At 39.6% G+C, this 23,841-nt stretch overlaps 1 protein-coding gene across 5 annotated transcripts in view; it reads left to right on the top strand.

Moving 5' to 3' along the window:
* Positions 1-23,841, top strand: part of AFF2 (ALF transcription elongation factor 2) — a 333,925-nt gene that overhangs the window by 11,312 nt on the left and 298,772 nt on the right. The window contains exon 1 of one of the 5 annotated variants that reach the window (XM_065077477.1): positions 1,074-22,893. The exons of the other annotated variants lie outside the window; for them this stretch is intronic. Coding sequence (XP_064933549.1) covers positions 22,871-22,893 — 23 coding nt within the window. The 5' untranslated portion in view covers positions 1,074-22,870. Of the gene's footprint in view, positions 1-1,073; positions 22,894-23,841 lie in introns of those variants that run through there. 5 annotated transcript variants of the gene reach the window in all.

A 23,841-nucleotide genomic window follows, 5' to 3' on the forward strand; every position in this document is an offset into this window, starting at 1 on the left:
AACTGAGAGTATTCTACTAGCTGCATTTCAACCAGGTGAGGGTTATTTTAGATTTTGTAATGATTCTCACTTGTGTAAACTCAGACAATCTGCCTGCAAATTCAACTTCAATGATAAAAGGTCTCATCAAAAAATTGAGGCAGGCTAGAATGTTTGGTTAAGATTTAATCTTTCTAACTAATTATAACACAGTGTCAATATGTGCTCTAATATCTGTGGAAAGAAAAGGAACATAAATGATACAGTTCCGTTGTAGTAGGTCTTCTGTAAACAAGTAATGGTTAGGTGGGTGTCTGAAGCAAGGGTGAGAAAATTGATAAACCTGTTCCAAAGGGCTTGAAAAGCTGAAGTGAATTCTAAATGTAGATTAGGAGCAAATGATGACAGCCAAGCCAGCATTACCTCAGTTGATTAATTTAGAAGGATACTGGTCAATGATTTTAACCAACAGCCGTGCATAGAAGAATCCTAATGGGATCTGTCTGTTAAGATTACATAAAGTAGAGCATTTGATTTATTTCATAGCTTTCCAATGCTCCACTTTAACTTCATACAAATAATGCATTAGTCACACTGGATAAAATGGCGTATTGAATAAAGTTGTGATTTTGTCTGCTTCTTATAATCTGATTTTTATAAAGGATTAAATCTGTTTTAGTAGTTTATTCATATCATAAAAGAGATTGTCGGTTGAATGAAATCTTTACATCTGCCACTTTCTATCTCATTAGAAAAGACAGTAACATAAAGTTCCTCATTTCCTCCCAGTCTGTTTTATCCCCTGGTGTGTCTGAGTGTGTATATCTTTTGTACATGTTTGTGTATTATAATGTCACTGTGTTTTCAAAGTTGTGGTTAAGCCTGTGTCACAGCTTTTTTGGGGGTAATATGAGGGGTTATTAATGCTCTGGCAAAAAAAAAAAAATACCGAGCCAGGAACAATTGAGGGGATGCAGCAAGGGATGACTGTCCAAAATGTGAAGATGATGGCTTATAGTGGCATGGCCATGTGTGGATGCGTTGCCAGGTTCAGCCGGGTGGTTAAGCGCGTGTGGTACTTTCCTGTGAGTATGTCTATGTCAGTAGGCACAAGTGCATGCTTAACAATAAGCACATGTTGACTTATGGCTGATTTAAGAGGGCATAAAGGTAGGGCATTCTTCTGAACTTAAATATGAATTGTCAGTTGTGATCAAACTGTCCAACTGTCATTCATCTGTTGTGGTTCCAGTGGTTTTTGAAACACTTTTCAAATTCAAATGCATAGTTGTTGGTTTTAAGCTAAATATTTAATGCAAAATTACAAATTTAGGCGTTTTTATCCATTGTTGTCAGACTTATTGTTTGTGTAACTTATTCTCCTTCTTTAAATTTGTGTCATTGGTGGGGTGCTGCTGTCGCAGCTGGCAGTTGTTTTCACATAGACCTGTAAAGTCAGAGCATATAATCTTTTCATAGATATTTTTTTATTGATATTTAAGATTCTTAGAATCTCCATTTAAACCCAGTAAGTGTTTATGGACAGGCTTGGTCCTCTCAACATGAGGTTCTCTTGGTTTCTGATGATGAGCAGAGATGTAGTATCCAGCTTTTCTAGTTGCTTTTTTAGTCAGAAAAGCAGATTCTGAGGATCTCAGCTCTCCCTTTTGAGGACTTGCTGAGGATGAAACTTCTTCATTCACATTTTCATTTGTTGATACATGTTGCATTTTTTCTAGCTCTGTCATTTCAGTCTTGGCTCCTTTTCCCACATAGTTTGAATCAGTAGGAGTATTTTGATATAAAATGTGTAGTCAGCCTCTTCTGTAGAGCAGGGAGCCACTTGCAAGCTTGGGTTGCAGAGGCAAGAGCTGCAGTGCCTGGGTGGGCAGGGGGCTTGTGCTGGGCTCTGCTCTTGCAAAGTGTCGCTACCGGATTATACCCCTTGGGCTCCCAGCACAGAACTGGGCCCCGCTTCTTGAACAAGACTTTAAGAATCACATAGCGTTCATAGTCTCGGTTTGTTTGATGAGAAATGACAACAGGACTGAGCTCTCTGCTCCGCGCTGGCCGTGTTCGGTGCAGCAGTGGTGCGCTCACTGACTGAGCTGTGCAGTCACAGCTGAGTCATTTTTTGCTTAAATTCTGTTCATTACTGAAACTGAGGGGAAAAAAAATCCCTTTACTTGTCACGAAAGTGTTCTTGGTCACGAGTACATTCCCATGATGCAGAATGATCCTCAAAGGGGCAGTAATGTTTGCTGAGATGGAGATACACCCCACGTTGTAGTTTTGGGGCCAAATCTGGGGTGCATGCACAGGTTGGTTTACTGAGGGCCAGTAGTTTCCATTTGACCCTTCTGAATGAACAGTGCTCTCTTTTTCAGTTAAATTTAAGTATTCTCTCTGTTAGGTTTATCTATGTACATGAAGCAGCTCTAATATCTCTGACCTTGCTTTAAAAATGGGTAGTCATAAGAAGCAGGCACAGCTCCAGTGTGCACTGGTGTATGTCTCTAGAGGCTCTGGGGGGAAGGGGGGGTGGTTTGCAGGTGTCTTGGTAGCCAAGGGAGTATTCCCGGATTGCCTGCCTGGCCCCCAGCAAACCTGGGGTCAGCCTGGAGCTGTATGTGACTGGTGCACACATCTATCCCTGCTATTGGAGAATGTCCAAACATGGCATCTTCTGTATGCACAACTAGTTAAATATTTGTCAGCTTTCTCATATATGTAGTAGCATAATTTCAGGAGGAGAAAGCACATACTGGTTACATACAGTTCTAGTTGCTATTCAAGAATGTGAGCTGGTGCTGGATACAGGGTTCTGTAATACACCGTGGACTAGTGCAACCTTCCAGCACTTGGTTAACTAATTGTCCTGTGAGATGGTTATGGCGATATGACACAGCATAAGTGTTCAAATATGAAAGAACAGCGCCACACTGTTAATTTTCTGTGAGGAGAACTGACTGTATCCCTGAATAAACAGACAACAGGCTTTTATATGGGGGATTTTTGTTGTGTTTGGCAGCTGTTTGTCTTAATAGGAATTCTTCAGTAGTATTTATTGTATTTTGTGCTGGTAGTGGTGGGGGGAGAGCCAAAGTAGAATCAGAGCAGTTTTACTTTCTGTACTTGTGAACAAAAAGAAACTATTGCTGTATTAATTACTGTTGTGCTTTATTGGCAAAAATAAAGAGTTACTATAATATGAAATTGCTAATATAAGAAAGGCTTTGATTTTCTCATTAGCACAGGATATTTTGCATCTGTTCTGGTTCACGAGTGCATTGTCGGCACTTTAAATAATAATAATGACTCAGTAATGAATAAGAATAACAACAAATCGGCATCTGAGCATGCAGGCAGTCAGGCACCCTCCGGTGTTTATCAGTAGGTTGGTTTTAGAGGTCTTGCAAAATGAGCTGTTCCCATATGCCCATTCAGAGTTTTTTTAGATCATTGCACAGCCTGGAGATTCATTTCACTGCTGGCATAGCTGGGTTATATATTATACAAGCACGTTTTTCATTGTGTGTCAGGAGTAAAGTGTTAAAGTTCTCACTTGATGGAAACTGTATGTTTCTTCCACTTAGCAACCTTCAAGTCTTCATTTTTCCTCTGTTCTAGTGATACGTGTTTTTGTGTGCGCGTGTGTGTGTGTGTGTGAATAGAGTCTTTTTTTAATTCATGAAAACATGAGAGCTCTGGGCTGTTCTATGGGTCTTTCAAGTGTGTTCTTTAAAATGTAGCCTGGAAACACCTTTGCTACAGTTCAACTCTGTTTGTATCATATTGTCTCTGCTTCTGTAGTTCCTATTACACAAACAGATAATGTGGAACTAGTGTTATCAGTTCGTCTTGAACATTGAAAAGCCTAGGAATCTAAAATTAAAGTTCAAATTCTGATTTGATTCTTAGTTTATAGCATTGTCTCGCCTTTTATAAAGTCGCCTGCCTGTATAATACGACACACCGTACAATTTATGGATTTAATGTTTTTCCAGGTCTTACCTAATGCTGAATAGTTAAGAACAGCGATAAGTGGAGGATAGCACAGTACTCCATTTATTGTTAAAGCAGCGGCTAAATTCGTCAAAGAATGTTAACTTTTAGCCGTATTCGCAAAATAATTTGTTCTAATGATGTGGGTTGATGGTTCTGAGTTTAAGAGAAAAGGAAAATGCTTAGTTCAAGTTGAGGAAAAAACCAAGCAATTATGCTTTGAGTTACTGTTTTCTTAAAGCACTACTCTGCATTGTAAATCATACCCTTATGACCCTGCAGTGCAAGACAAAGTAGTAAAAAGATGTGTGTATAAGCAATGATCGGGAATTTGACAATTCTGGTCAAAATATTAAAGTTCTGGTAGGACAGGTGAGAGGATGTCTCCTGTCTGAAGGCTCTAAATTGTACCTGCCATTAAAAGTCTGCCTTTAAAAAATTTACCAAAAAGTGCCTTTATTGATTGCTCCAGGTGATACTTCATTTAAGAAGTCTCCATGTGTTATTGTGCAATTTAACAGTATCTGTGACGGAAAGCAAAAGTGTTTTGCTTTTTTTATTACTGAATAAAAGTATTTGATTAAATTTTTTTTGTTCCAACAGCTGTGATGGCAGAAACCTTACAACACATGCATGGCTAAAATAAAACAGTAAGGAATGAATTAAAATCAAACAAACTCTCAAAAAACAACCAAAAAACCCAGACAAACACACCTCTCCAACAAAACAAAACTCTGGAAAAAAAAAAACCAACAAAAAATCCACAACCAGCTTTCCCTCCAACTAAAACAGTTTAGCCCTGGATAAGCCAAAAGAAATTGGTAAAGCAAGTAGTTTATCAGCACATGACCTGTAAAGTACTTAAAGTGATCTGTGAATGGAAGCTACCCTAAGTCTGCTGCTTGTCACAGTAATTTGTCTGGCTTAAGGGCAAAGTAAATGGGTCTCCTTGGCAGTACAAGACTAAGTAGATCACCAGGTATGATCAGATAGGAGCCTCTGATGGTAACAACAGAACTACAACGAAGCTCTCTTTTGACACCATTTCACCTGCTGTTGCTGCTGTTAATAAGTGTGCTAATTATCATGAACCTGATAATGCTTATATTAATTGACTGAACTAAATGTAAATTCTTGTTAAATAGAGGCTAGTTTGATAGACATGACAGGTGCTGGTTTGCTTGCTGCTATGTTAGAGTAAAGGAGTGCTTCGAAACAAAATAATTGTATTTTGACCTTTAGATTTTGGGGAGGCTTAAAATGTTCAGTTTTGGCTCCTAAAACACATAGAAGAGCTTAAGATTTTCAGAATATCTTCTTCTGCCTTTTTCCCCTGTCCTTTGATACTTTATGCAAGGGCAATTAGTTCTTACAGTTTTTATATTACAGTGAAATCACTATATAGTCATTTGTTATATATTTGCATGGTGCAGAGTAGCGTGGCCTGTTTAGTCTCTAGACACTATTGCAGGAGTAAATGTTGGATAGTAAATAATACCAACAACCAGTTTTGTGGCTGTAGCCCAGGTGTGGAGCTCCAGGTAGAGGGCATTCTGTGTTGGGCTTAAGGACACATTGGCTCTCTCTAACTCACTATGCGTGGTTGCAAAGTGGATATTGTAGTGTACACTTGGCTTTAGAGGTGGTTTAGGGCATGTCTAGTGGTTGTGGAGATAAGGTATTCCAAATGTCTTTCATATGTCCGAGCAAAACAGTATCAGTGTTAAAGTGTTGTTAATTTGCCTGGGAGGAGGGCATTCCCTGACTTACAGAAGTGTTTAAATGCTTGGAATATTAGTGTAGACATGGAAATGGACAAGAAAGAAGCAAACACACTACCTCTGATAGTAAGTGGTGCAGATGTTATTTCGAAATCCTGGAATATTTCTGGTATATTTTATGTATTCTGTAATTAGGTATTGCCATTAGTGTACCCAACCTCTGTTTTAACCATCAGGAAAGCTGACACACAACAACACAAGCTGCAGCACGCTGCAGGAGCAAGCAGCTTTCATCATTTCTCAGCTACGTTTTGTTACTTTTTAAAATGTTTTAATTCTTTTCCCCTATTAAAGAAGCTTATTCCCTGTTATCCCCCTTTTCCCTCCAGTAAACATCCTGCTCCTGTGTAATGCAGACAGCTCTGTTAACCGGTGTCCCCTGCCTGGCAAGAGGCCTTGACAGAAGGAGGTTGTTCCTCTGTGCTGAGGTCTGGCTGCTTCTAGAAGGAATGGGGGTATTTCAATCCCCCTTCTTCCTGTACTCAATGCCCACTGTAATGTGAGTCATGCTTGCTAGGGACTTTTGTGTTATTCTTGCTATATAATACTCTCCCACAAAAAGCACTCCCAAAGCAATCACCTACCATGCCATCAAAAGGCAAATGTATCGTGAGGCTTGTGCAGAGTTTCAAGACTCTGTAATCTCACTGTGAATGGGTCTGGAGTGGTACCTCAGAGTTAGTTTTGATGCGCATGGGATAAAAATAGATGTGTGCTTTTTGCCCTGTGCATGCCACCTGTTCCAATGAAAAGAGGAAGCCTTAGTTGCTTATAATGGTCATGAAACTAGCTGCATTTTACTGAGACATACAGGTGCAAATAACCCCCTGTTTTAAAATATGTAAGGTAATAAATTGACTGTTGAGAAATTAGAATGCAGCTGGACTCATTTGCAGGGCAAGGGTGGCTTATTTCTCTGAGTGCTCCCTTTTCTATCAATGCATGGTAATTACCAGACGCTACTCTTTATTTTGGATTACAAGATCATCACATGCTTTTACTACATGCAGTGCTTTCTTGAAGCTATCCTGCATTATGTCTACAGAGTTTTAAGAAAAAAGAATACAATTACTTCCTGCCTGAGGAACATGCTGCAAGGCTTTTTGTTTTGTTTTTAGTTTTGTATTCACTAATTTACTGTTTGTTCTAGAGCAGCAGTGAGTGGGAGTTAAACTTTAAGTGCACATTTGGCTCTTTAAAAAGACATTTAGTGTACAATTACTGCTGTTTACCATCTTATAATTGTTGTGTGTTTAGGCTTAGTCAGGCTTAGTAAGATGGGTATCTGTAATCTTTGAGGGCTACAACTCCCTGTCCTAGTTTTTACAAAAGAGAAAGTAATTATAGATATTGAGATAGATACAGAGATAACACAACACTTTGTGCTGTGATGTTTTAGTGATTAGTGTAAAATAAACACGTAGACTGAGGGGTTGTGGTAAAAGATGCTGTATGTGGCTACAGTTTCAGTCAATGACGTTCAACGTGATGCTCACATCAGATCTGGGAGTCAAAGACTTCTTGGTGTCCCCAGATTTGCTGTTCTGTTGTTACACAGGTGCACAGTGTGCAAACCACTCGGTTTAAGTAAGCTGCTGTATTTGTAGTAACCACTGAACGTTATACCACATCAGAGTAAAACTAACGAACTGTAGTCATGCCTCAAGTGGCAGCCCAATGAACAGGGGTGTTAGCACATCCAGTGATATAGAGAGATATATTTCCATTAGCTGTTTGTGGTGGACTTTTTTTTTTTAGATTAGAAATAGCAGAAAGGTGCGTGAGTATGTATTTGGGAAGACCCAGATCTGTATCAGGATCTCAACAGTGCTTGAAATGCAATTTATGGAAGCAATCAAGGGCTGGAAGATTCAGTTTGAAGTGCATCACAGGAAAAGGACAATTGCATGTTCCAACATTGAAAAGACAGTTTTACTGAGAAACAATAATACATGCACAAAGCACTTGAGAAATATAGCTGAATCCAGGTGTAAAATACATACACTAGTATTTCCATTTTACAGATCTTTGTGACTTGGCAGATGTTACTCTGCAAACCTATGTTGTCTGGATTTTCTTAACAAGGGCTTAACATCACTGAGGAATGGACTGAGATGGGGATGTGATGTCCACAGTGAAAATGTAAATTAAATTGTATGTGTTTGTGCTTGTTTTGGCTGGGATAGAGTTAATTTTCTCCATAGTAGCTGGTATGGGGCTGTGGTTGGGATTTGTGTTGATAATTCAGGGATGTTTCAGTTCCTGCTGAGCCGAGCTTACACAGCATCAAGGCCTTTTCTGCTCCTCACACCACCCACCAGTGAGTGGGCTGGGGACACAGAAGAAGCTGGGAGGGGACACAGCTGAGGCCAACTGACCCAAGGTATATTCCACACCGTATAAGGACATGCTCAGCAATATAAAACTGGGCAACGAAAAGGAATGGGGGAATGTTCAGATTCATGGTGTTTGTCTTCAAGTCACTGTTACCTGTGATGCAGCCCTGCTCTCCTGGGCATGGCTGAGCACCTGCCTGAGATGGGAAGTGGTGAATGAATCCCTTGTTTTGCTTTGTTTGTGTGTGTGGCTTTTGTTTAACCTGTTAAACTGTCTTTATCTCAACCCATGTGTTTTCTCACTTTTACCTTTCTAGGTTTCTACCCCATTGTACTGGGGGGAAGTGAGTGAGCAGCTGTGTGGGGCAGGGTTGCCAGCTGGGGTTAAACCATGAGTGGGTTAATTTTGCCGTGAGCTTGGGTTAAAAAGACAGTTGTCTGAAAGCAAAATGTAACAAATGTTTAGCTGAAAGTGCCATACTGTTTGAAAGGCATGAGAGATAGGTAGTTAAAAAGCATCATTAGCTAAAAAAAGTATCTTCTTTAATTCAGTTTTATAACCCACTGTAATTGGAAGACATAGCTCAACTGTTTTTCTTTAAACAGGAGAATATTATTGGATTTCAGGCCAGTCATCTGAAAGTTTTCACTTATAAACGTAATGAATGCTTTCAGCTGTATTTGTAAGAAATGTTTTTGCGTTACAGATGCTCTAGAGAAACAAATCTGAGGGCTATTTTGTAACTGAAAGCCTTTGAGAAAAATGTTCCTATCATTCAAAAAAGATCTGAAGCTCTAAGTATGTATTCTGACTGTCATATTAACTTTCATACTCAGAACGCAAAGGACAACTAATCCTTCCATTCTTAGTAGGAGTCATATGCTGCTTTTTAACTTTTTTCTCCATGTTTTATTTTTAATGTAATTTGAATGGAAAAGGTGGATCTGGCATTATAAAGTGGTTGTTTGTTGCTTTTCTTCTGATGTCACAGTGATGGGACTTCCAGCAGTGTTACTTTTTTTGGAATAATATACACATTCTGCGTGTAAACTTTGATCTTGTGTTTAGTCCTTCAAGTTGAAACCTGCAACAGTTTCCTTTGGGCTTTATCTGTAGCCTTTTAAAATCAACTGATATTTTTGAACAGACTGTAATAGTCTCTGGATTGAGACCACAGAGCTTGAGTGCTTGGGTGTTACAGAGGTGGAATATGGGGAGGGAGGTGGGGAAAATCAAATCCACCCTCCTGTTTAAAGGGTGGAGATAAAGCTTGATATAGGACCCCACCTCTCCTTGATAAGGCTGCTCTGTCTGTGTTAATGCTGTTCTTCCTCGCTGTAGTGAACTTCACCCACTGACATTAAATCCTCTGTCATATGTGATTGGTGTACAATCCTACTCTGTGATTTCCAGGCATGTCAAGGGATTTAGCTGTACAAGGTTTTTCTTGTATTTGAAATGCAACTTTTTGATAGTAATAGGAAGCGTGGATCAAAATACATGGTTCATCTTTTTTGTACTCAAAATCCTGTAACAACAGCCAAGCTAGTGAATACAGTTAATTTGTTCAGACTACTAACTAATAGGAGAAAAAAAAAACCCTCACAAACCAGAAATCCTGAAGCTTATTTACTTAAAGTCTGTTTTTTATGTGACTCCTAATTATTTTTTTAAAGACTGGAAATTTCAGCAATTTTATGTCAGTACTGGCAGAATTTTTTTCAATTTATAAAAGGATCGTTTTTGCCGGTGGAGGAGCAAAACTGTTGTACTTTAAGAAATAAATCTAAGAATCTCTTAATAAACACTAACATTGCTGTGTTTTTATCTGTATGTGCTTTCATAAAAGGTTCTTTTTAGTGCAATACACATTTGGTTAAATCCTGCAGTACCTTAATGCCTTTCATGCTTGTGCGTCCCAAGGCACTTTACAATTTGTAAAGTTAACATTAGAAATGCAGCACATAAATTCCCTAAGACAATCCTTTTTAAAATGCTGAATAAAATATCTAAACTGTTAACTTTGGATTAAATGGCCCAGCAGTTGGTGCATTTTTCCTTTCTGTGGAAAATATGTTTGAAACAAATGACTGAAATGAATAAAGGCCCTGTAAATAATATGACTTCAAATGATATTCATGGAGGCCAAAATCTGCCATTCTGCAGGAGGAAGTCTAGACATGTACAAAGTTCAGCTCGGTTAATTAAGAGGGAGCAATACGCTGCAGTGAGTCAGAGCAATTTTATAATCCAAATGCTGCTAAAAGGGACTCTTGTCAACCTCAAAATCTTATTTGTTTTATAATCACTGGGTAAGGAGACTTGCTGGCTGAGGAGATACGTGTCCCTCATTGGTTTGAATGCCGTACAGCCTGGTAGTGACCAAAAGCTGTTGCCATCTGATAACTGTTTGTTAGGCTATGCAAAATAATTGTAGTCTCCAAACAGTTCCTAATGTCAACGTCACAAAAACCACCCCCACGCTTGGCACTAATTATTGCCCTCACTGGCAGCCACTGTGAGAGGCCAAGGTTTGGCTGTTTCCCCTTTCTGTGCTTGCAGTGGTCCTGCTGGGGGTGTGTGTGTCTGGTTTGTGGTTAAACGGTGGAGGCTCTGTTCTCTGCAGGGCTGCCAGCCTGGCATCTTTCAGAAGTACTGATTTTCATCATTAAGAAAACAAGATCCTTCATCGTTTTTTCACTCCACCTTTAGGTTTGCTGCAAGCTGAGTTTTTTTGTATTGATGCAGGTTTGGGTGTTTTGTTTTGTTTTAAACAAAACCCAAACCAAAACACCCCTCCAAAAAAACCAAAACAAAACAACCCTAAGAAACCAACAGATCAAAACAAAAGCAGTGGCAGGTATGAATTTGTTGTTCAGGATGAAGCAAGAAAGAATTGGTGCTTTTATTTACTGTTTTTTTTAAATTTCCAAATTAAAAGAAATAGAATATATGCTGAAAAATAAACCCAAGAATAACAGCCAGCTGATAGCAGTGGAATACATAAGAGGAAAAAAAACCCAGGATTATGCAGCCTCGGAAAGAGCTAACAGATGTTCAGGGCGGGTTAGAAAAACAACATGATCAACAGTATGAAAGCCGCGACAGATCTAAACAAAACCCCAAAATAGATGCAATTCTAGAATAAGCCTGAAAAAGAGAAAATCATTATAGGCTTTCCTCAGCACAGCCGCTGGTCTCTGATAAAACAAGACTGAAAATTCTCAAAAAAGGAGATTTATACTGAGGTGGGTTTGCAGCTTCGTTGCTAGAGACTTCTCGTGCACTTCTGCCAGTGAGTAAATTGGAAACAGGATAAAAACGAGCAGTCTGTTCCTCAGGCAGAAAAGGTGCCTGAAGTAAGAGCTAATTACTGACCCTGTAACAGAGTGACACTTTCTTAGGGATTGGGAACTTTGTATCACTTAAAATAGGTTTTTTAATTTTACTGGACAACTTGAGCTGGAAGAAAGTCCACACAGACCATGTAGTTGTATAAAATTACCTCTCTCACCTTTAATGTGTGGTGTGCATTCCCATAAAATGAAAGAAATCTGGAGTGCAGGGGAAGCCACATCAGTGTTCAGTGGTGTCAGGGTTGCTGGTGTCCCTCGCTGTGGACCACGGCCACTGCTCCAAGGCTCAGGTCTGTGTTATTGTCTGACTTAACCATCCTTCTCCCTCAGCACTGGAGAAATTGCTTTTTGGGGCAGACAGGAGAGCAGGCTGTTTCAGGGGGGTTCGGTCTGCCATTGAGATCCATAACGGCTTTCTCTCCAACACTGGTGAGAGGAGAGTGAGCTATGACTAAAAAGTGCCACTTCAAAAAGGCAAATATTGATGGGTCTGGCTGTTAATCTAGATTTTAATAAGATAGGATATCGCCCTGTTTTTGTCATAACACCAGAGTGACATATTGTGACTTAGTGCCACAGGAAGGGTGTGATGCCCAGCCTGGTGCCTGCTGCTGGGTCCCATGGAACGGGCACCATGTTGGGCAAGGTGTGCTCCTGCTGCTTGGCCTCACACCAGCCTGCTCTGGGCTCCAGGAAACCTCCTCAAAATGCCAATTATTGAATCTACATGAATTTGTATAAATTATGCAAATCAAGTAGCAGTTGCACACTGCCGTGGTTTAGGTGGATCTCGTGCTGTACTTACAGCTTCATGTTGGACTGATGCAGGTTTTATTCAGTACAATAAATGGGTTTTCTGTGGAGTGTTTGGAAAGCAGCTGGTGGTGATAATTGGTTGTAGGTCACAGTCTGTAGGTGCAGTCTGTTAGCATTTATTTAATATGTTCTTCAATGGAGAAATCTAGAAGGTCAGTGAGCTTAACTTGCTGATGTACCTGGCTTGAACCAACAACACTTGGGCCATTTTTCTGGAGGGAGATATTTGTGAAAACGTTAAATTGATCGTGTGCTTTATTAAAAATAGGTAATTCATTTGTCTTTCCTCAGGTTTAGGAAACTGTGAAGTTAAGGTTGAATCCTACAGAAGCGGGGTGGTTTTCAGTAGTTGCCTTGGTTTGCAGTGTTGCCCTCATTTTGCATCCCTGTGCCACTGGCTGCTTCCCCTCCTGTCCTGTGGTGACATCCAGCATCTTCCCTGAGCGCTGGGCATGCATTTCCAGAAGAAATCCAGCTCTAACTTTTTAGATGAAAAGGTTAAAGACTTTGACACAAGATAATTATAAAAGGCAAATTAATCTTTTCTTGAGTCAAAAATTATTGTGTAAAAGAGTGTGTAAATTATGGCGTGCAAGCTAAGTAATGGCTTTTATACTGAAATCGGGAATTACTGTGATGAAGGAGATGGTGTCAAACTGGGGTAATTTATTTCGTTTTGGTTTCTCAGATCTGCAGTGAATTTAGGAAATTCAAATTTATAGCAAGTGGGTCTTTTACTGTAAGAGTTTCTCTGCAAGAATGATAATACTTTATGTGACTTCCATTGGGGTCATATTCATACCATTATTCTAGCTAGGACCTGCAGTTAGAAAATTCCCATGTATGATTTCTTCTACTGGCTTCTTTAAATGGATTTTTCAAACTTTCAATGTTACTTTCATTTATTAATTTACCTTGCATCACTGCTCTTCAGCATTTGAACAGGGATATGATGATGAACATAGTGCAGTATTTTGCTAATAAGCCATAAAACCTTCCACTGTTTTTTTCGTGGATGGTTTTGAAATTAAGGAATTTCTTTCCAAACACACTGGAGTACTAAGAGTCCAATTTGAAGTCTTCCTGTAAAGAAAAATGGAAGTTCTTAAAGTTATAATTTTGGGAAATTAAGTCAGGTTAACTCTAAGGGCTTAACTTTCTTTCCAATGGAGGATGGTTATGAATTGGTCATAAGCACAACTCACCTTGGAGTTGCAGCACTTCACACAGAAAAGCATTGTTGATGCTGCAGAGCATGTAGTCTGCCCTGTAGTAAATCTAAACCTTGCGCGTAGAGTCTTTCTGCGTGTGTTTGAAGAAATGAGCAGGCTAGATATCTGCAGTATCTAAACTGTGCTCTTTTGTAAACAGAATGGCTATTTTTGAACCTTGAGCAGGATGTTTCTGGTGAAGGGATAATGCAGATGGATGCTTGCGTGCGCACAGACGCACATGCACGTTCATCACGCGGTGAACGGGCTGTGCGCATCATTCATTTAACTGGCAATTCTTTTGTGGTGTCAGTATCATTTCCTAGCAAAACTGGCTAAAGGAATTGTTTCAAACACAAAAGATGTTTTGAACTGGCCTAATTACTTGCTCAACAGCCAATAACTTTGGGAATTGTTTTCTGTGTGAATTCTAGATACAAATTGGGATATCTTTCCATTTGTTTAAAAAAGATTAGGCCAATAGGAGAAAAAAAGGATCTTTACCCATTTTCACTGAGCAGTGAAGTTTGAATATACAGCTTGCAATTGAAACTATTTTTTTTCCCAAAGCCTTTGAGGCCTGTTTCTCAGTCTAGTGTAAACAATTTATTGTTAAAGTCCTAGAATATTTGCATTTTAATTAAAGACAATTTTAATTAAATACAAAACTTTAATCAGAAAAGCAGAGTTTAGGCAGATAGTGTACTTGCATGCTAAGCAAGAGTATTCTGAGGGGACCTGTGCTCTGTATAAAACTGGTTTGTGTGGTAGTTTAAGCAGGAGAGTTGTAAATATATCTTTCTTGCCTAACTTACCTACAAATAGTAATCTCCCTCCTATGTCTTTTATCTTGCAGTAAGATATTCTTCCTACAAGCAATTAAGCGAAAGTGAGGGTGGTGCAGAAATCTTAAAGGGACTGTGAGCAGACAAAAGTTTATTTTGAAGTCATAGAGATGCCTATAAAAGGAAATATTCAAATTACTGTTACATTTTTTGAAATGTTCTGTTTCAATGATGTGTTCAATTTTTTTTGTAGGAGCATAGGTGACCATTTGATGTTAGACAATAAATGTCACATCTGGATTTGCCTGTACTTGACAGTACTCTAATGCTGATGCTGTAACAGCATCTTGAGTTACGACCCATTGGTTCTGCCCTGTTTGTTGATGAAGCTCTCTGTAATCAGTCATAGAATTCATTAGGGACCTAATGGGCACGTGTATAATAGAAAGTTGGGGTCTGCCATGATGTCATGAAGTAAACTCTGATATCTAACTGGCAAATGAATTTGTGGAGCTTTCCTCCTTCCTTACGGTGAGAATTTGCTCAGGCCAAGACTGCATACCAGGATATTTGGAGTAAATCCTTCCATGGTGAGCTACGAACTAGTCTTCTGAGAAATACAGCGGTAGCTCAACCCTGAGACATTTATATTTGTGATTGTTGTACGTGTTTATTTTTATAAAGGTTTTAGTATCCTAAGGTAGACAAGAAACAGGTGGTCTTCTGTGCCCTTGTTGGAATTCACTTAATCCTTTATAAAATAACAACTAAAAACTAAAATTAAAACCAGTCATAATATGAAAAGAGGATATTTAATGTTTAACTGTAGCTACATATTTTGAAAGCAGTACTTCTAATTAAGGTCTCATCATTGACAAACTGCGCAAAAAAATAGAATGCAGGTGTCACTCAAGATCTGTTTAAGCCTGAGACTTCAGCTGTGATTTAGTATCATATTGGCATTGTGTTTTAATTCAAAATGTATGTATAGCATGCATATAAAAATATTTTATCTGAGGCTTAAAGTTACTTGCGGTAATGGCAAAGCAGTTACTATATTACCTTTGCTAACAGGAAAAGTGCTGCATATAAATATTTTTAGTCAATAATGTATTTTTAAAAAGGTTTCTCAGTGGGATCAGATTTATGTTGTCAGAAAAATTTATTCAGCTGCCAAGTGCGGACGCCCGGCACGTCATGTTTTCTAAGATTTACAAAGCAGTTTCTTCCTGGCCGTCAGTTGGATGTGGTTACGGCAGGGTTGTGTAGAGAACTGGGGAATCAGTCCAGGACTCCTTTTGTGTAAAATCCTGCCTTAGATTGGTACGATCCAATAAACATCTGCCTCCACATGTCTGTAGCAGCTTCTGGTAGCGTTAGATACTCAGGTCAAGAAGGGGCAGAGCACTGGAGTCAGGATCTGTGGTGTGGATCTGAGAACAGAATTTTGCCTGAAGCATTTGAGATTTTCCTTATATATTAAATGGGCTGTTTTTCTCCCCTATTACTTGTGTGTTGCTGCCAGCTGCAGTTCAGCTAGGTAGAACACGTAGCTTGATTCTTTGGTTTTCCCAGGTAAAAAGTAGAGGATAATAGTATTCGTGCGTTAGATTTCACCAAGTGTGCGTGTTTCAACCACTGTTGTTAAGAAGCCTGCATATTGTTTGTTGTACAAAATACGTATATAATGAGAAAAATATGCTTGAACAGAGATTTCATGTTGCACAGAGTAGCCAAACTGTCTAATGAGTGAAAAAGAACAATGCGGCTTAAATCCACTTCAAAACTAGTGATCAAAAAATAATCGAAATTCAACTCCTTTAAAGGCTTTTAATTTTCAAAGTATTTAAAAAGTCATAATTCCCATTTGTTGTTACAGTTTCAGGATCAGTTTGTGAACTTGTTGCATCAGTCTTTATACCTTTTGATGGAGCTGTATTCAGTTACACTGAATTTGTTCCAAGTATTTTAAATGGTTGAATGGAATTTCTTCTCCTATGAGGTAGCAAAAGCTAAGTAGGTTTTTAGCTGCTTAATTAGCCTGGTTCATTAAATGATTTGGTATAGGGGATGTCAGGAAGAATTTGACATATCTGTGCTGACTTTGAGGTGATCCATCAATTTATCAAATAAAGACCTGGAATTATCTCTTTTTGTTTGTTTGGGATGGGTTTTTTTGATCAGTAGGTATAAATAAGGAAGACACTTTTCCCTTCGTTTTATGTCCTTTCTGAGTAATTCTAGTTATCTAATCAGCATAAAATTTGCACTACAGTTAAATAGCAAGGCATGATTATACCTCATGATACCCTTCTTTTCTAAAAGAAAAAGAATATAATAACAGGATTCTGTATTGATTGTGCTGCTAATTCTGCCTGGTAGCACAGACTGGCAGAAGGCAGGTAGCTGAATTGTGTTTAACGGTTTTATTGTGATGTGACTAAGATGGATGTGACATCGTCCTCTATTATTCGTTTGAGAGTGTGGACACTAATGAAGCCATTAGCTGAGCTAAGGCAAGTGAAGAAAATAGGGAAATTACCATTATTCTGAAGCCATTAAGTTGTAATCTGCCACTTTCTCTCCTTACTCAAAAAGGCATCTTCTTTTTAAGGCCTCCCTGGCTGTCCTTTAAAGATTCATTAATTCATTAACTTTCCAAAGGAGACGGAGGAAACACAATTGAAATTTTAATCAGCTCGGCATGTCATATTATTAACATTTGGAGTGTATCTGTATGCACTGTTGCACGACATCAGGTTAAGGTTAAATAAACTACATTACAGCAAATAATGTTCTGTTTCATACCGTAAAACATAAAATGTTGAAGGCAGAAATTGGTTTCATGGTTAAATTAAATTACGATACACAGCTCGTATTATAAATTCTGTTACTCAATTGTATGTTCTTTGGAGGAAATTGAATATATCCTCCATGTTATCAACATTAATATTTTCAAAATATTCATAGTAAGTCTATTCTGTGAAAGGATATAGAAAGCACCACAAAACTTTGTTTTATAGATGTCTGCTCTACTATATACTCACTTATGATCAATGCTTTTAGTTTGTCTTTTGGAAAGTGACTGACTTATTTGAATGTCTCTCTTCTAATGGGTCATTCAGACATTATAAACAATTACAGCTGCAAAAGTTTTTGTTATTACTTTCATTTAGAAACTATGGAGTGCTATTTTTATCTATCACTACTTTATTATAAAAAAAATCCCTTTTGCTTCAGTTGGACTGGAGCATCCTGGAGCAGCTTTTGGCCTGTGCTGTGGAACTGATTGACATACAGCTGTGATAAAATGGATGAACGTTCTATCTGAACAACTAAAATACCCCAAATGTACAGAGGAGGTGACTTGAACCGGAATATGGGAACACTCTATTTCATTCCAGGTAACCAACAGAAACTTTTTCTGGGGAAAAAAAACCACCCTGTTTCATTTTGGGCTTTTTAAGAGCTGTTTTATTAATGGCTCAATTAAAAGAAGCCTGGGGTTCAGATGCTTTGTAGGAGATGTATGTTTTAAGGATTTGCTTGAAATTCTTTGAAACCATTCCAGGGATAGGGCTCACACATACACAAGGGTATGGTGGAAAAAAGGCGTAGAAACAATAAATCGAGGTGTGCCAATAGGTAAGATGAGGCACAAAGGTGAAGGGAGGGTAATGGAGGTCTGAATGTGCTGTTGCTTCTGTCAACTTAAAGTTCCTTTCTAGGTTCATCAGCTTTCTTCCTTCTCTTCCTATAATTTTGTTTGGAAACACTTTGCTTCTGGACCATTTTGCCCTTGTGCTGTATCAAAGAACTTTTAAGGAGTTATATAACAAAGGCTGCAGTTTGATGTTAGTATTTATGCTAGGCAGGCAAGCCTGGTATAAATCTGAGGTGTTTTTCTTTTCTTTTTTTTTTTCCTAGCTGTGATAGTGTCAGTTTGATATATCACCTTTCATGTTGTGTTTGTACTTGAGGTCAGGAAACTTCTGAGTTGTGCGTATCACCAGCATTGTAAATACAAAGTAGCCTTTGGCACCTTAGTGTGGTGCCTTGCAGTGGATTTGTCAAAACAAAACAAAATCCTCTCTTTTGTTTTCCCCTGGAGTCAATTACACTCAGGATGAAGCGGTTAGTGACACCAAGGATAGCAGTTGAAGCATTGCAGGTTAACCTGCTTATCAGAAGTGCTGCCATCGGTATTTTCTAGTATCACTGGCTGGTTTTACTGGTCCTTTGAGAACTTCGGCTTTCACCAGGACTTCCAAAGCTCACTAGAATTTCTTTGCATATTTTGAGCTTCCAAAAAGTACCCACCTAAATAAACTGCTTCTTCTGTGTCAGTGCTGGCAGTCTTTCAGGGAAGGACCTTTCTGCTTTTGCCTATGAACAAACCCTTTGATCAAGGTAGTGGAGTGGTGGATGTGTCTTCCAGCCCCATTCCCTCTTGTGGGGACAGGGAAGACATGTGTCAGCCTTGCTGCCAGGCCCTGCCTGAAGCTACAGCGGCATTGTAAATGTGGCTCAGGTGTTCCCGTATTGCTGCTGCATGTCAGATACAAGCTGGCTTTTCTAAGTAGTTTCCATATGTAGGATTAGGTTTTTAGCCATGTTCTGAAGAGAATAAGGAATTCAAAATCCAAATGAGAAAAATAACTTCAGAAGCAGCAGAATGTAAACAATATATTGTTTTCATGATGAGATCAGTGGCTGCTCATTACACATCAGTAGATTAAGGAACTACTATTGTTTGGGGATGAGGTTTCCAGATCTATCTGCTGGCAAATAAGGTTTGGGTCCCAGTCACCTCTGCTGTGATGTTCTTTGCTTGAACAGAGCTTTCCTCCCATCTCCTTTCACTGGCTGGAGATTACCATAATATATTTGAGTACAGTAAAAGGTCCAAATATCCTGGCCAACAACCAAAGTATGCTCTATACTTAATACTGCCTCAAATTTCTCATAAATGGTCTGTGATTATTCCAGTCACAAATAACATAGGGAGGCTTTGAGATAGACTTTATGTCATAGGGTTATGAGTTCTTCTGTAAATAAAGCCAGTCCTCAGGAGTGAGCATGAGTAATGGTTGATCCTGAAAAATGAGGAATAGGACTGTGTTTTGAAGCTGGGTGAAAAATCCCACATGTTGTAATTTATTTATTTAGTTGCATTACTCTGCACTTCTCCAAGCACTGAAACACAACCGGAACATAAGAACTTATTGCAGATCTGCAAAGTCCTGTACAGCGGGGACTGCTCTTAGTTATTGCTATCAGCGGCAATAAATGTAATAAACATAAACCTCTCACGACAGCCTCATACATCCCTCAGTCTGTGACTTCCCCAGCGGCCAAAAAATAGATGAACTTTGCAGTGGGCCTGAAAAGGGTTATCAGCAAACTCTGGGTCTGCAGACTTGAGGAAAAGATCAGGTTTCAGTGTCTCACGTTCTTAATGGAAAATACTCTGTCATTGGGACCTTTAAAATTTTTGGGATGCTTTGGTCATAATTTTTGGCATCTTCCATATAAGGAGTAGGAGACTTCTTAGTAGGCAAAATCTAAACTGGTAGGAGTGTTTGGAGCTAAAGCCGATGTCTGAGAGCCTACATCAAAATTAGCCCATGCAGGCTTTGGAGCACCAGTGGTGTGCATTAGGGCAACAAAGATGATTAAGGGAGTGGAGCACCTCCCTTATGAAGAAAGGCTGAGGGCGCTGGGTCTCTTTAGTTTGGAGAAGAGGAGACTGAGGGGTGACCTTATTAATGTTTATAAATATATAAAAGGTGAGTGCCACAAGGATGGAGCCAGGCTCTTCTCGGTGGCAAACAATGATAGGACAAGGGGTAATGGGATCAAGCTGTAACACAAGAGGTTCCACTTAAATTTGAGAAGAAACTTCTTCTCAGTGAGGGTGACAGAGCACTGGCCCAGGCTGCCCAGGGAGGTTGTGGAGTCTCCTTCTCTGGAGACATTCAAAACCCATCTGGACATGTTCCTGTGCGACCTCACCTAGGCATTCCTGCTTCAGCAGGGGGATTGGACTGGATGATCTTTTGAGGTCCCTTTCAATCCCAAACATACTGTGATACTGTGTGTGAAGTGGGTCTGCAGACATAAGTAGCCCCAAGAGTGTGTGCTGGTATCTTATGTTTTACCTCAAAATACAAAGTGTGACTGAATCTGTAGAACTCTCAGTGACAGCTGTCCTGAGTCTTTCCTAAGGTCCTTATGAAATCTCAGACCCTGCTTGTCTTCAAATGGTGTATCCGTGGTGACCGCACTGCAGCATCCCTCTATAAAAGAGAGGTCCTGGGATTTGGTTTTGTTCCCCGTTCCCTTAAGCGTGTGTAGGCAGGGATCTTGGTGCTATGGGGTGGTCACCTGAGTAGGCTGAACTTATGAAAAGCATTCCTTGTGAGCTTGGTTTGAGCTGGAAATACATGTGAATCAACAATGTGTATGATTTAATTCTCCCTCTCGTGGTCAGATGAAGTCCTTTTCAGCCTTCAAGTACAGACATATTAGATGTTTCTGTTCACTAGATACCATCTGCATCTCTTTGAAGTCTCCCATGTTTGTACTACAACCAGAATTTAGTGGGGAAGTTACTGATAGTTTCTGAAATACATATATTGACTTTTTGCCATACCATGAGTGGACGGATTGGAGATCTGAACTGAACTGTGACATTCTGTGGAATTGTATTAACCTTACTTACACACACCTCCCCTAAGTGTTTCTAGTTTGTCTCTGCTTAGGTGTTAAAGTACTTCTGAAACATAGCTCTGTTTATCATCCTCCTGGCACTCCTGTTGACTCCAGTGGGTGATACAGTGTAAGCTCTATTGCTTTTAAAGGATGCTGCAGCATCGTTGACTTTCATAGGAGCACGCCTCTAAATAGAGTAGGATTTGCCTTTCTGTCTGTTATAAATAGCATTGTTTGGTAAGGAAAGTCTTGAGGACTTTGTTCAATGATATTTGTCTCCCCAGAAGCAAAAGAACCCACGAAACAACCCACCCAACTTAAAAAAAAATGCATGTATGTGCAGGATTAAGCATTCAAAAATCAATTCTTAATTATTGTTTAATTGATTTCAGATATAAAAAGGAAACAAAAAGGAAAAATTTCAAAGACATGATTTGCACAGGGCTTAACAGCCATACTCTGTCAAAATGGATGTTAGAACAATACCATAACTCCATGCTGGACAAGGCCACTGTTCACCAACGTGCCTGTTGTTCTGTTTTATCACCAAGGAGCAGAAATTTTTATTTATTAGTTTTTCTGGTTCTTTTCACAAATATTTTCCCTTACATGCATCATTTTAAGTCTTGCTAACACTTATTTTCATCCGCTAACATGAGAATGTAATGCCACTGGTTTTAGAACTCCTGTTAAATTCCAAAGCAGTAAGTTTAATTGCTTATTATGTATTTCTAAGTAGTTGGTTTCCTCAAAGAAATGGCTAAAGATTTTCCTCACGCATCTTGACTCAAATATTGTCCCTTAGTGAGAAAACATTGATTTACTTCTGCTTACCCCCTGTGGAGAGCACCTTATCTCTGAGACTGGGTTTTGTTACAATGACAGTTGACAGGATTCAGATTTAGTCAGGTAAAGTCTGTCACTGTCAGTAAAAATGTTAAAGCGTAGCAGTAATAAAATATGATATTAATTTGGTGATTTTTTTTTTTTTTAATTGAAGTCAGTTTTTAATGATGCAGAGATTTTGGGGAGTTCAGGCTTATTGAATTAATTCATACTAATTGTTTCATCTGCTTAGTATGTCGTTTGTCTTTCATGAATATCAATGCCTACATTCATTTAATCCAAAATAATTAATACCCAAACAATTAATAATGAGATAGAATCCGAATTGAAAAGAACTTTAAATGGTGCTTAAATACATTAATGATTGTTAAGACTGAAAATAAATATTGCATTATGCTTCAAATTATTTTATCGGAAACAAAATAAGAACAATTAATACAAAATCGTGTGCATCTTTTTGCTTCGCATGCCTATTATTGTTTTATTGGCAAGTATACTGTGGCAGGTCAGGGATCAGATGTATGTACCACAGTTCGGGCATCGTGCAGGCTCAGCCGAGGGGTGCTGGCCGGCCCGGCCGGTGTCAGTGAAGTGTGGTGGCTGCCGAGCTGATGTCAGCAGGGAGGTAGGTGCCTTTGGAGAGTGATTCAGCAGCTCTCGGTGCTGACTAATCACTGGATTTAGCCACTAGCAAATGCAAGATCCACGGTGATGTCTGAGCTCCTGCCTTTTAGGGCTGGCATAAGGCTCTGACTCAGGGTTGTGTCTGCCCACTAATGATCCGGTGCTTACAGCTCTCTTCTGATATGAGGTAGCCGAGCCAGTCTTGTTTCCTTAGAACTGGCAAAATGCTCAACAAAATGTTTCTGCCTTAATAGCACTTTGTAGCTTTTCTGTAATAAGCTGGTGACAGAGAGCATGGCTTCGGGGCTCTCAGCACCCTGAGGGGCCAGAGCCTGCTGCCCGCAGCTGGGAGAGGCTCTCCCGGAGAAACCGACCTCCATGCACCTGCCTGAAGATGAGCTACAGCACAACTGAAAATGCAGCAGTTGCAGCACCAGAAGTAAGTTGGATCTTGCAGCCTGGTGGCCTGGGATTGACCTGCAGGGGGTTGGTTTGGTCTTTGGTCTGCTATGGGGAACCTGGGGAAAAGAAACTTCCTTACTGGTTTTCTAGCACATAGGAATTGGAGAAAATAACCAGGATGATGAGTGCTAGTCTTGGCTGACAGATGTGAGCTGCTGTTTTATCGTGGGAGTATATGCGTTGCATGTGAGATTCAGCAGGACCTATGTGACTATGGCTTCCACACTGTGGTGGGGTGGCTTTGTGTCCAAAGCACTAGTCATTTGCACCGGAGTCATTTGCTGCTTTTGCTGCTTTTTGTTTAACAGATCTTTCATGATGCTGAGGAAAAGATGTTAAAAATATGAAGGTGGATTAAGCAGGTTTGGAGGCAGTGGCTGAGAGCCTGTCTCTGGCTCCCCAAACCTGCAGTGCCCATCTGTGCTCTCAGGCACACTGGTGATATGGGGATGTGGAGGCTTAGCCAGCTGTGGCCAGTGGTGGAACATGACGTGCTACACAATGTAACTGACATCTCTTTCCGGCCAGAGAACGGTGCACCCTTGGTCACCTCTTTCCTGAATGTTTTAGGATATTGGCCTCAGATGTTCTTCCTCAGCAGCTTTCTGGTGGTCTCTACACTTCATGGAATTATCCCACCAAAGAAATTGGTGGACTCTGTGAGCGTGTTCTGTGGATGTTATTTAACTTCATTTTCCTTACTACAGGTGTGCCTACAGGCTGTAACAGACCTGGCGTAGTTTGGCCATTCCATTTCTATAGTTAGAACTATGATCTGCTGCCTGGCCCAGGGGCCATGTTGATGTTGTTAGTTGTTACACTGGTATGTTTTGTAGGTGGTTATCTGAGCTAGAGGTAGTTTGGATTTCCAAAGGGGAGAGTTGGAAAGTTTGAAAAGACAAAGGAGATCATGAACCTTGGATAT

Source organism: Columba livia, chromosome 12 (genome assembly GCF_036013475.1).
Source record: "Columba livia isolate bColLiv1 breed racing homer chromosome 12, bColLiv1.pat.W.v2, whole genome shotgun sequence".
Lineage (NCBI taxonomy): Eukaryota > Metazoa > Chordata > Aves > Columbiformes > Columbidae > Columba > Columba livia.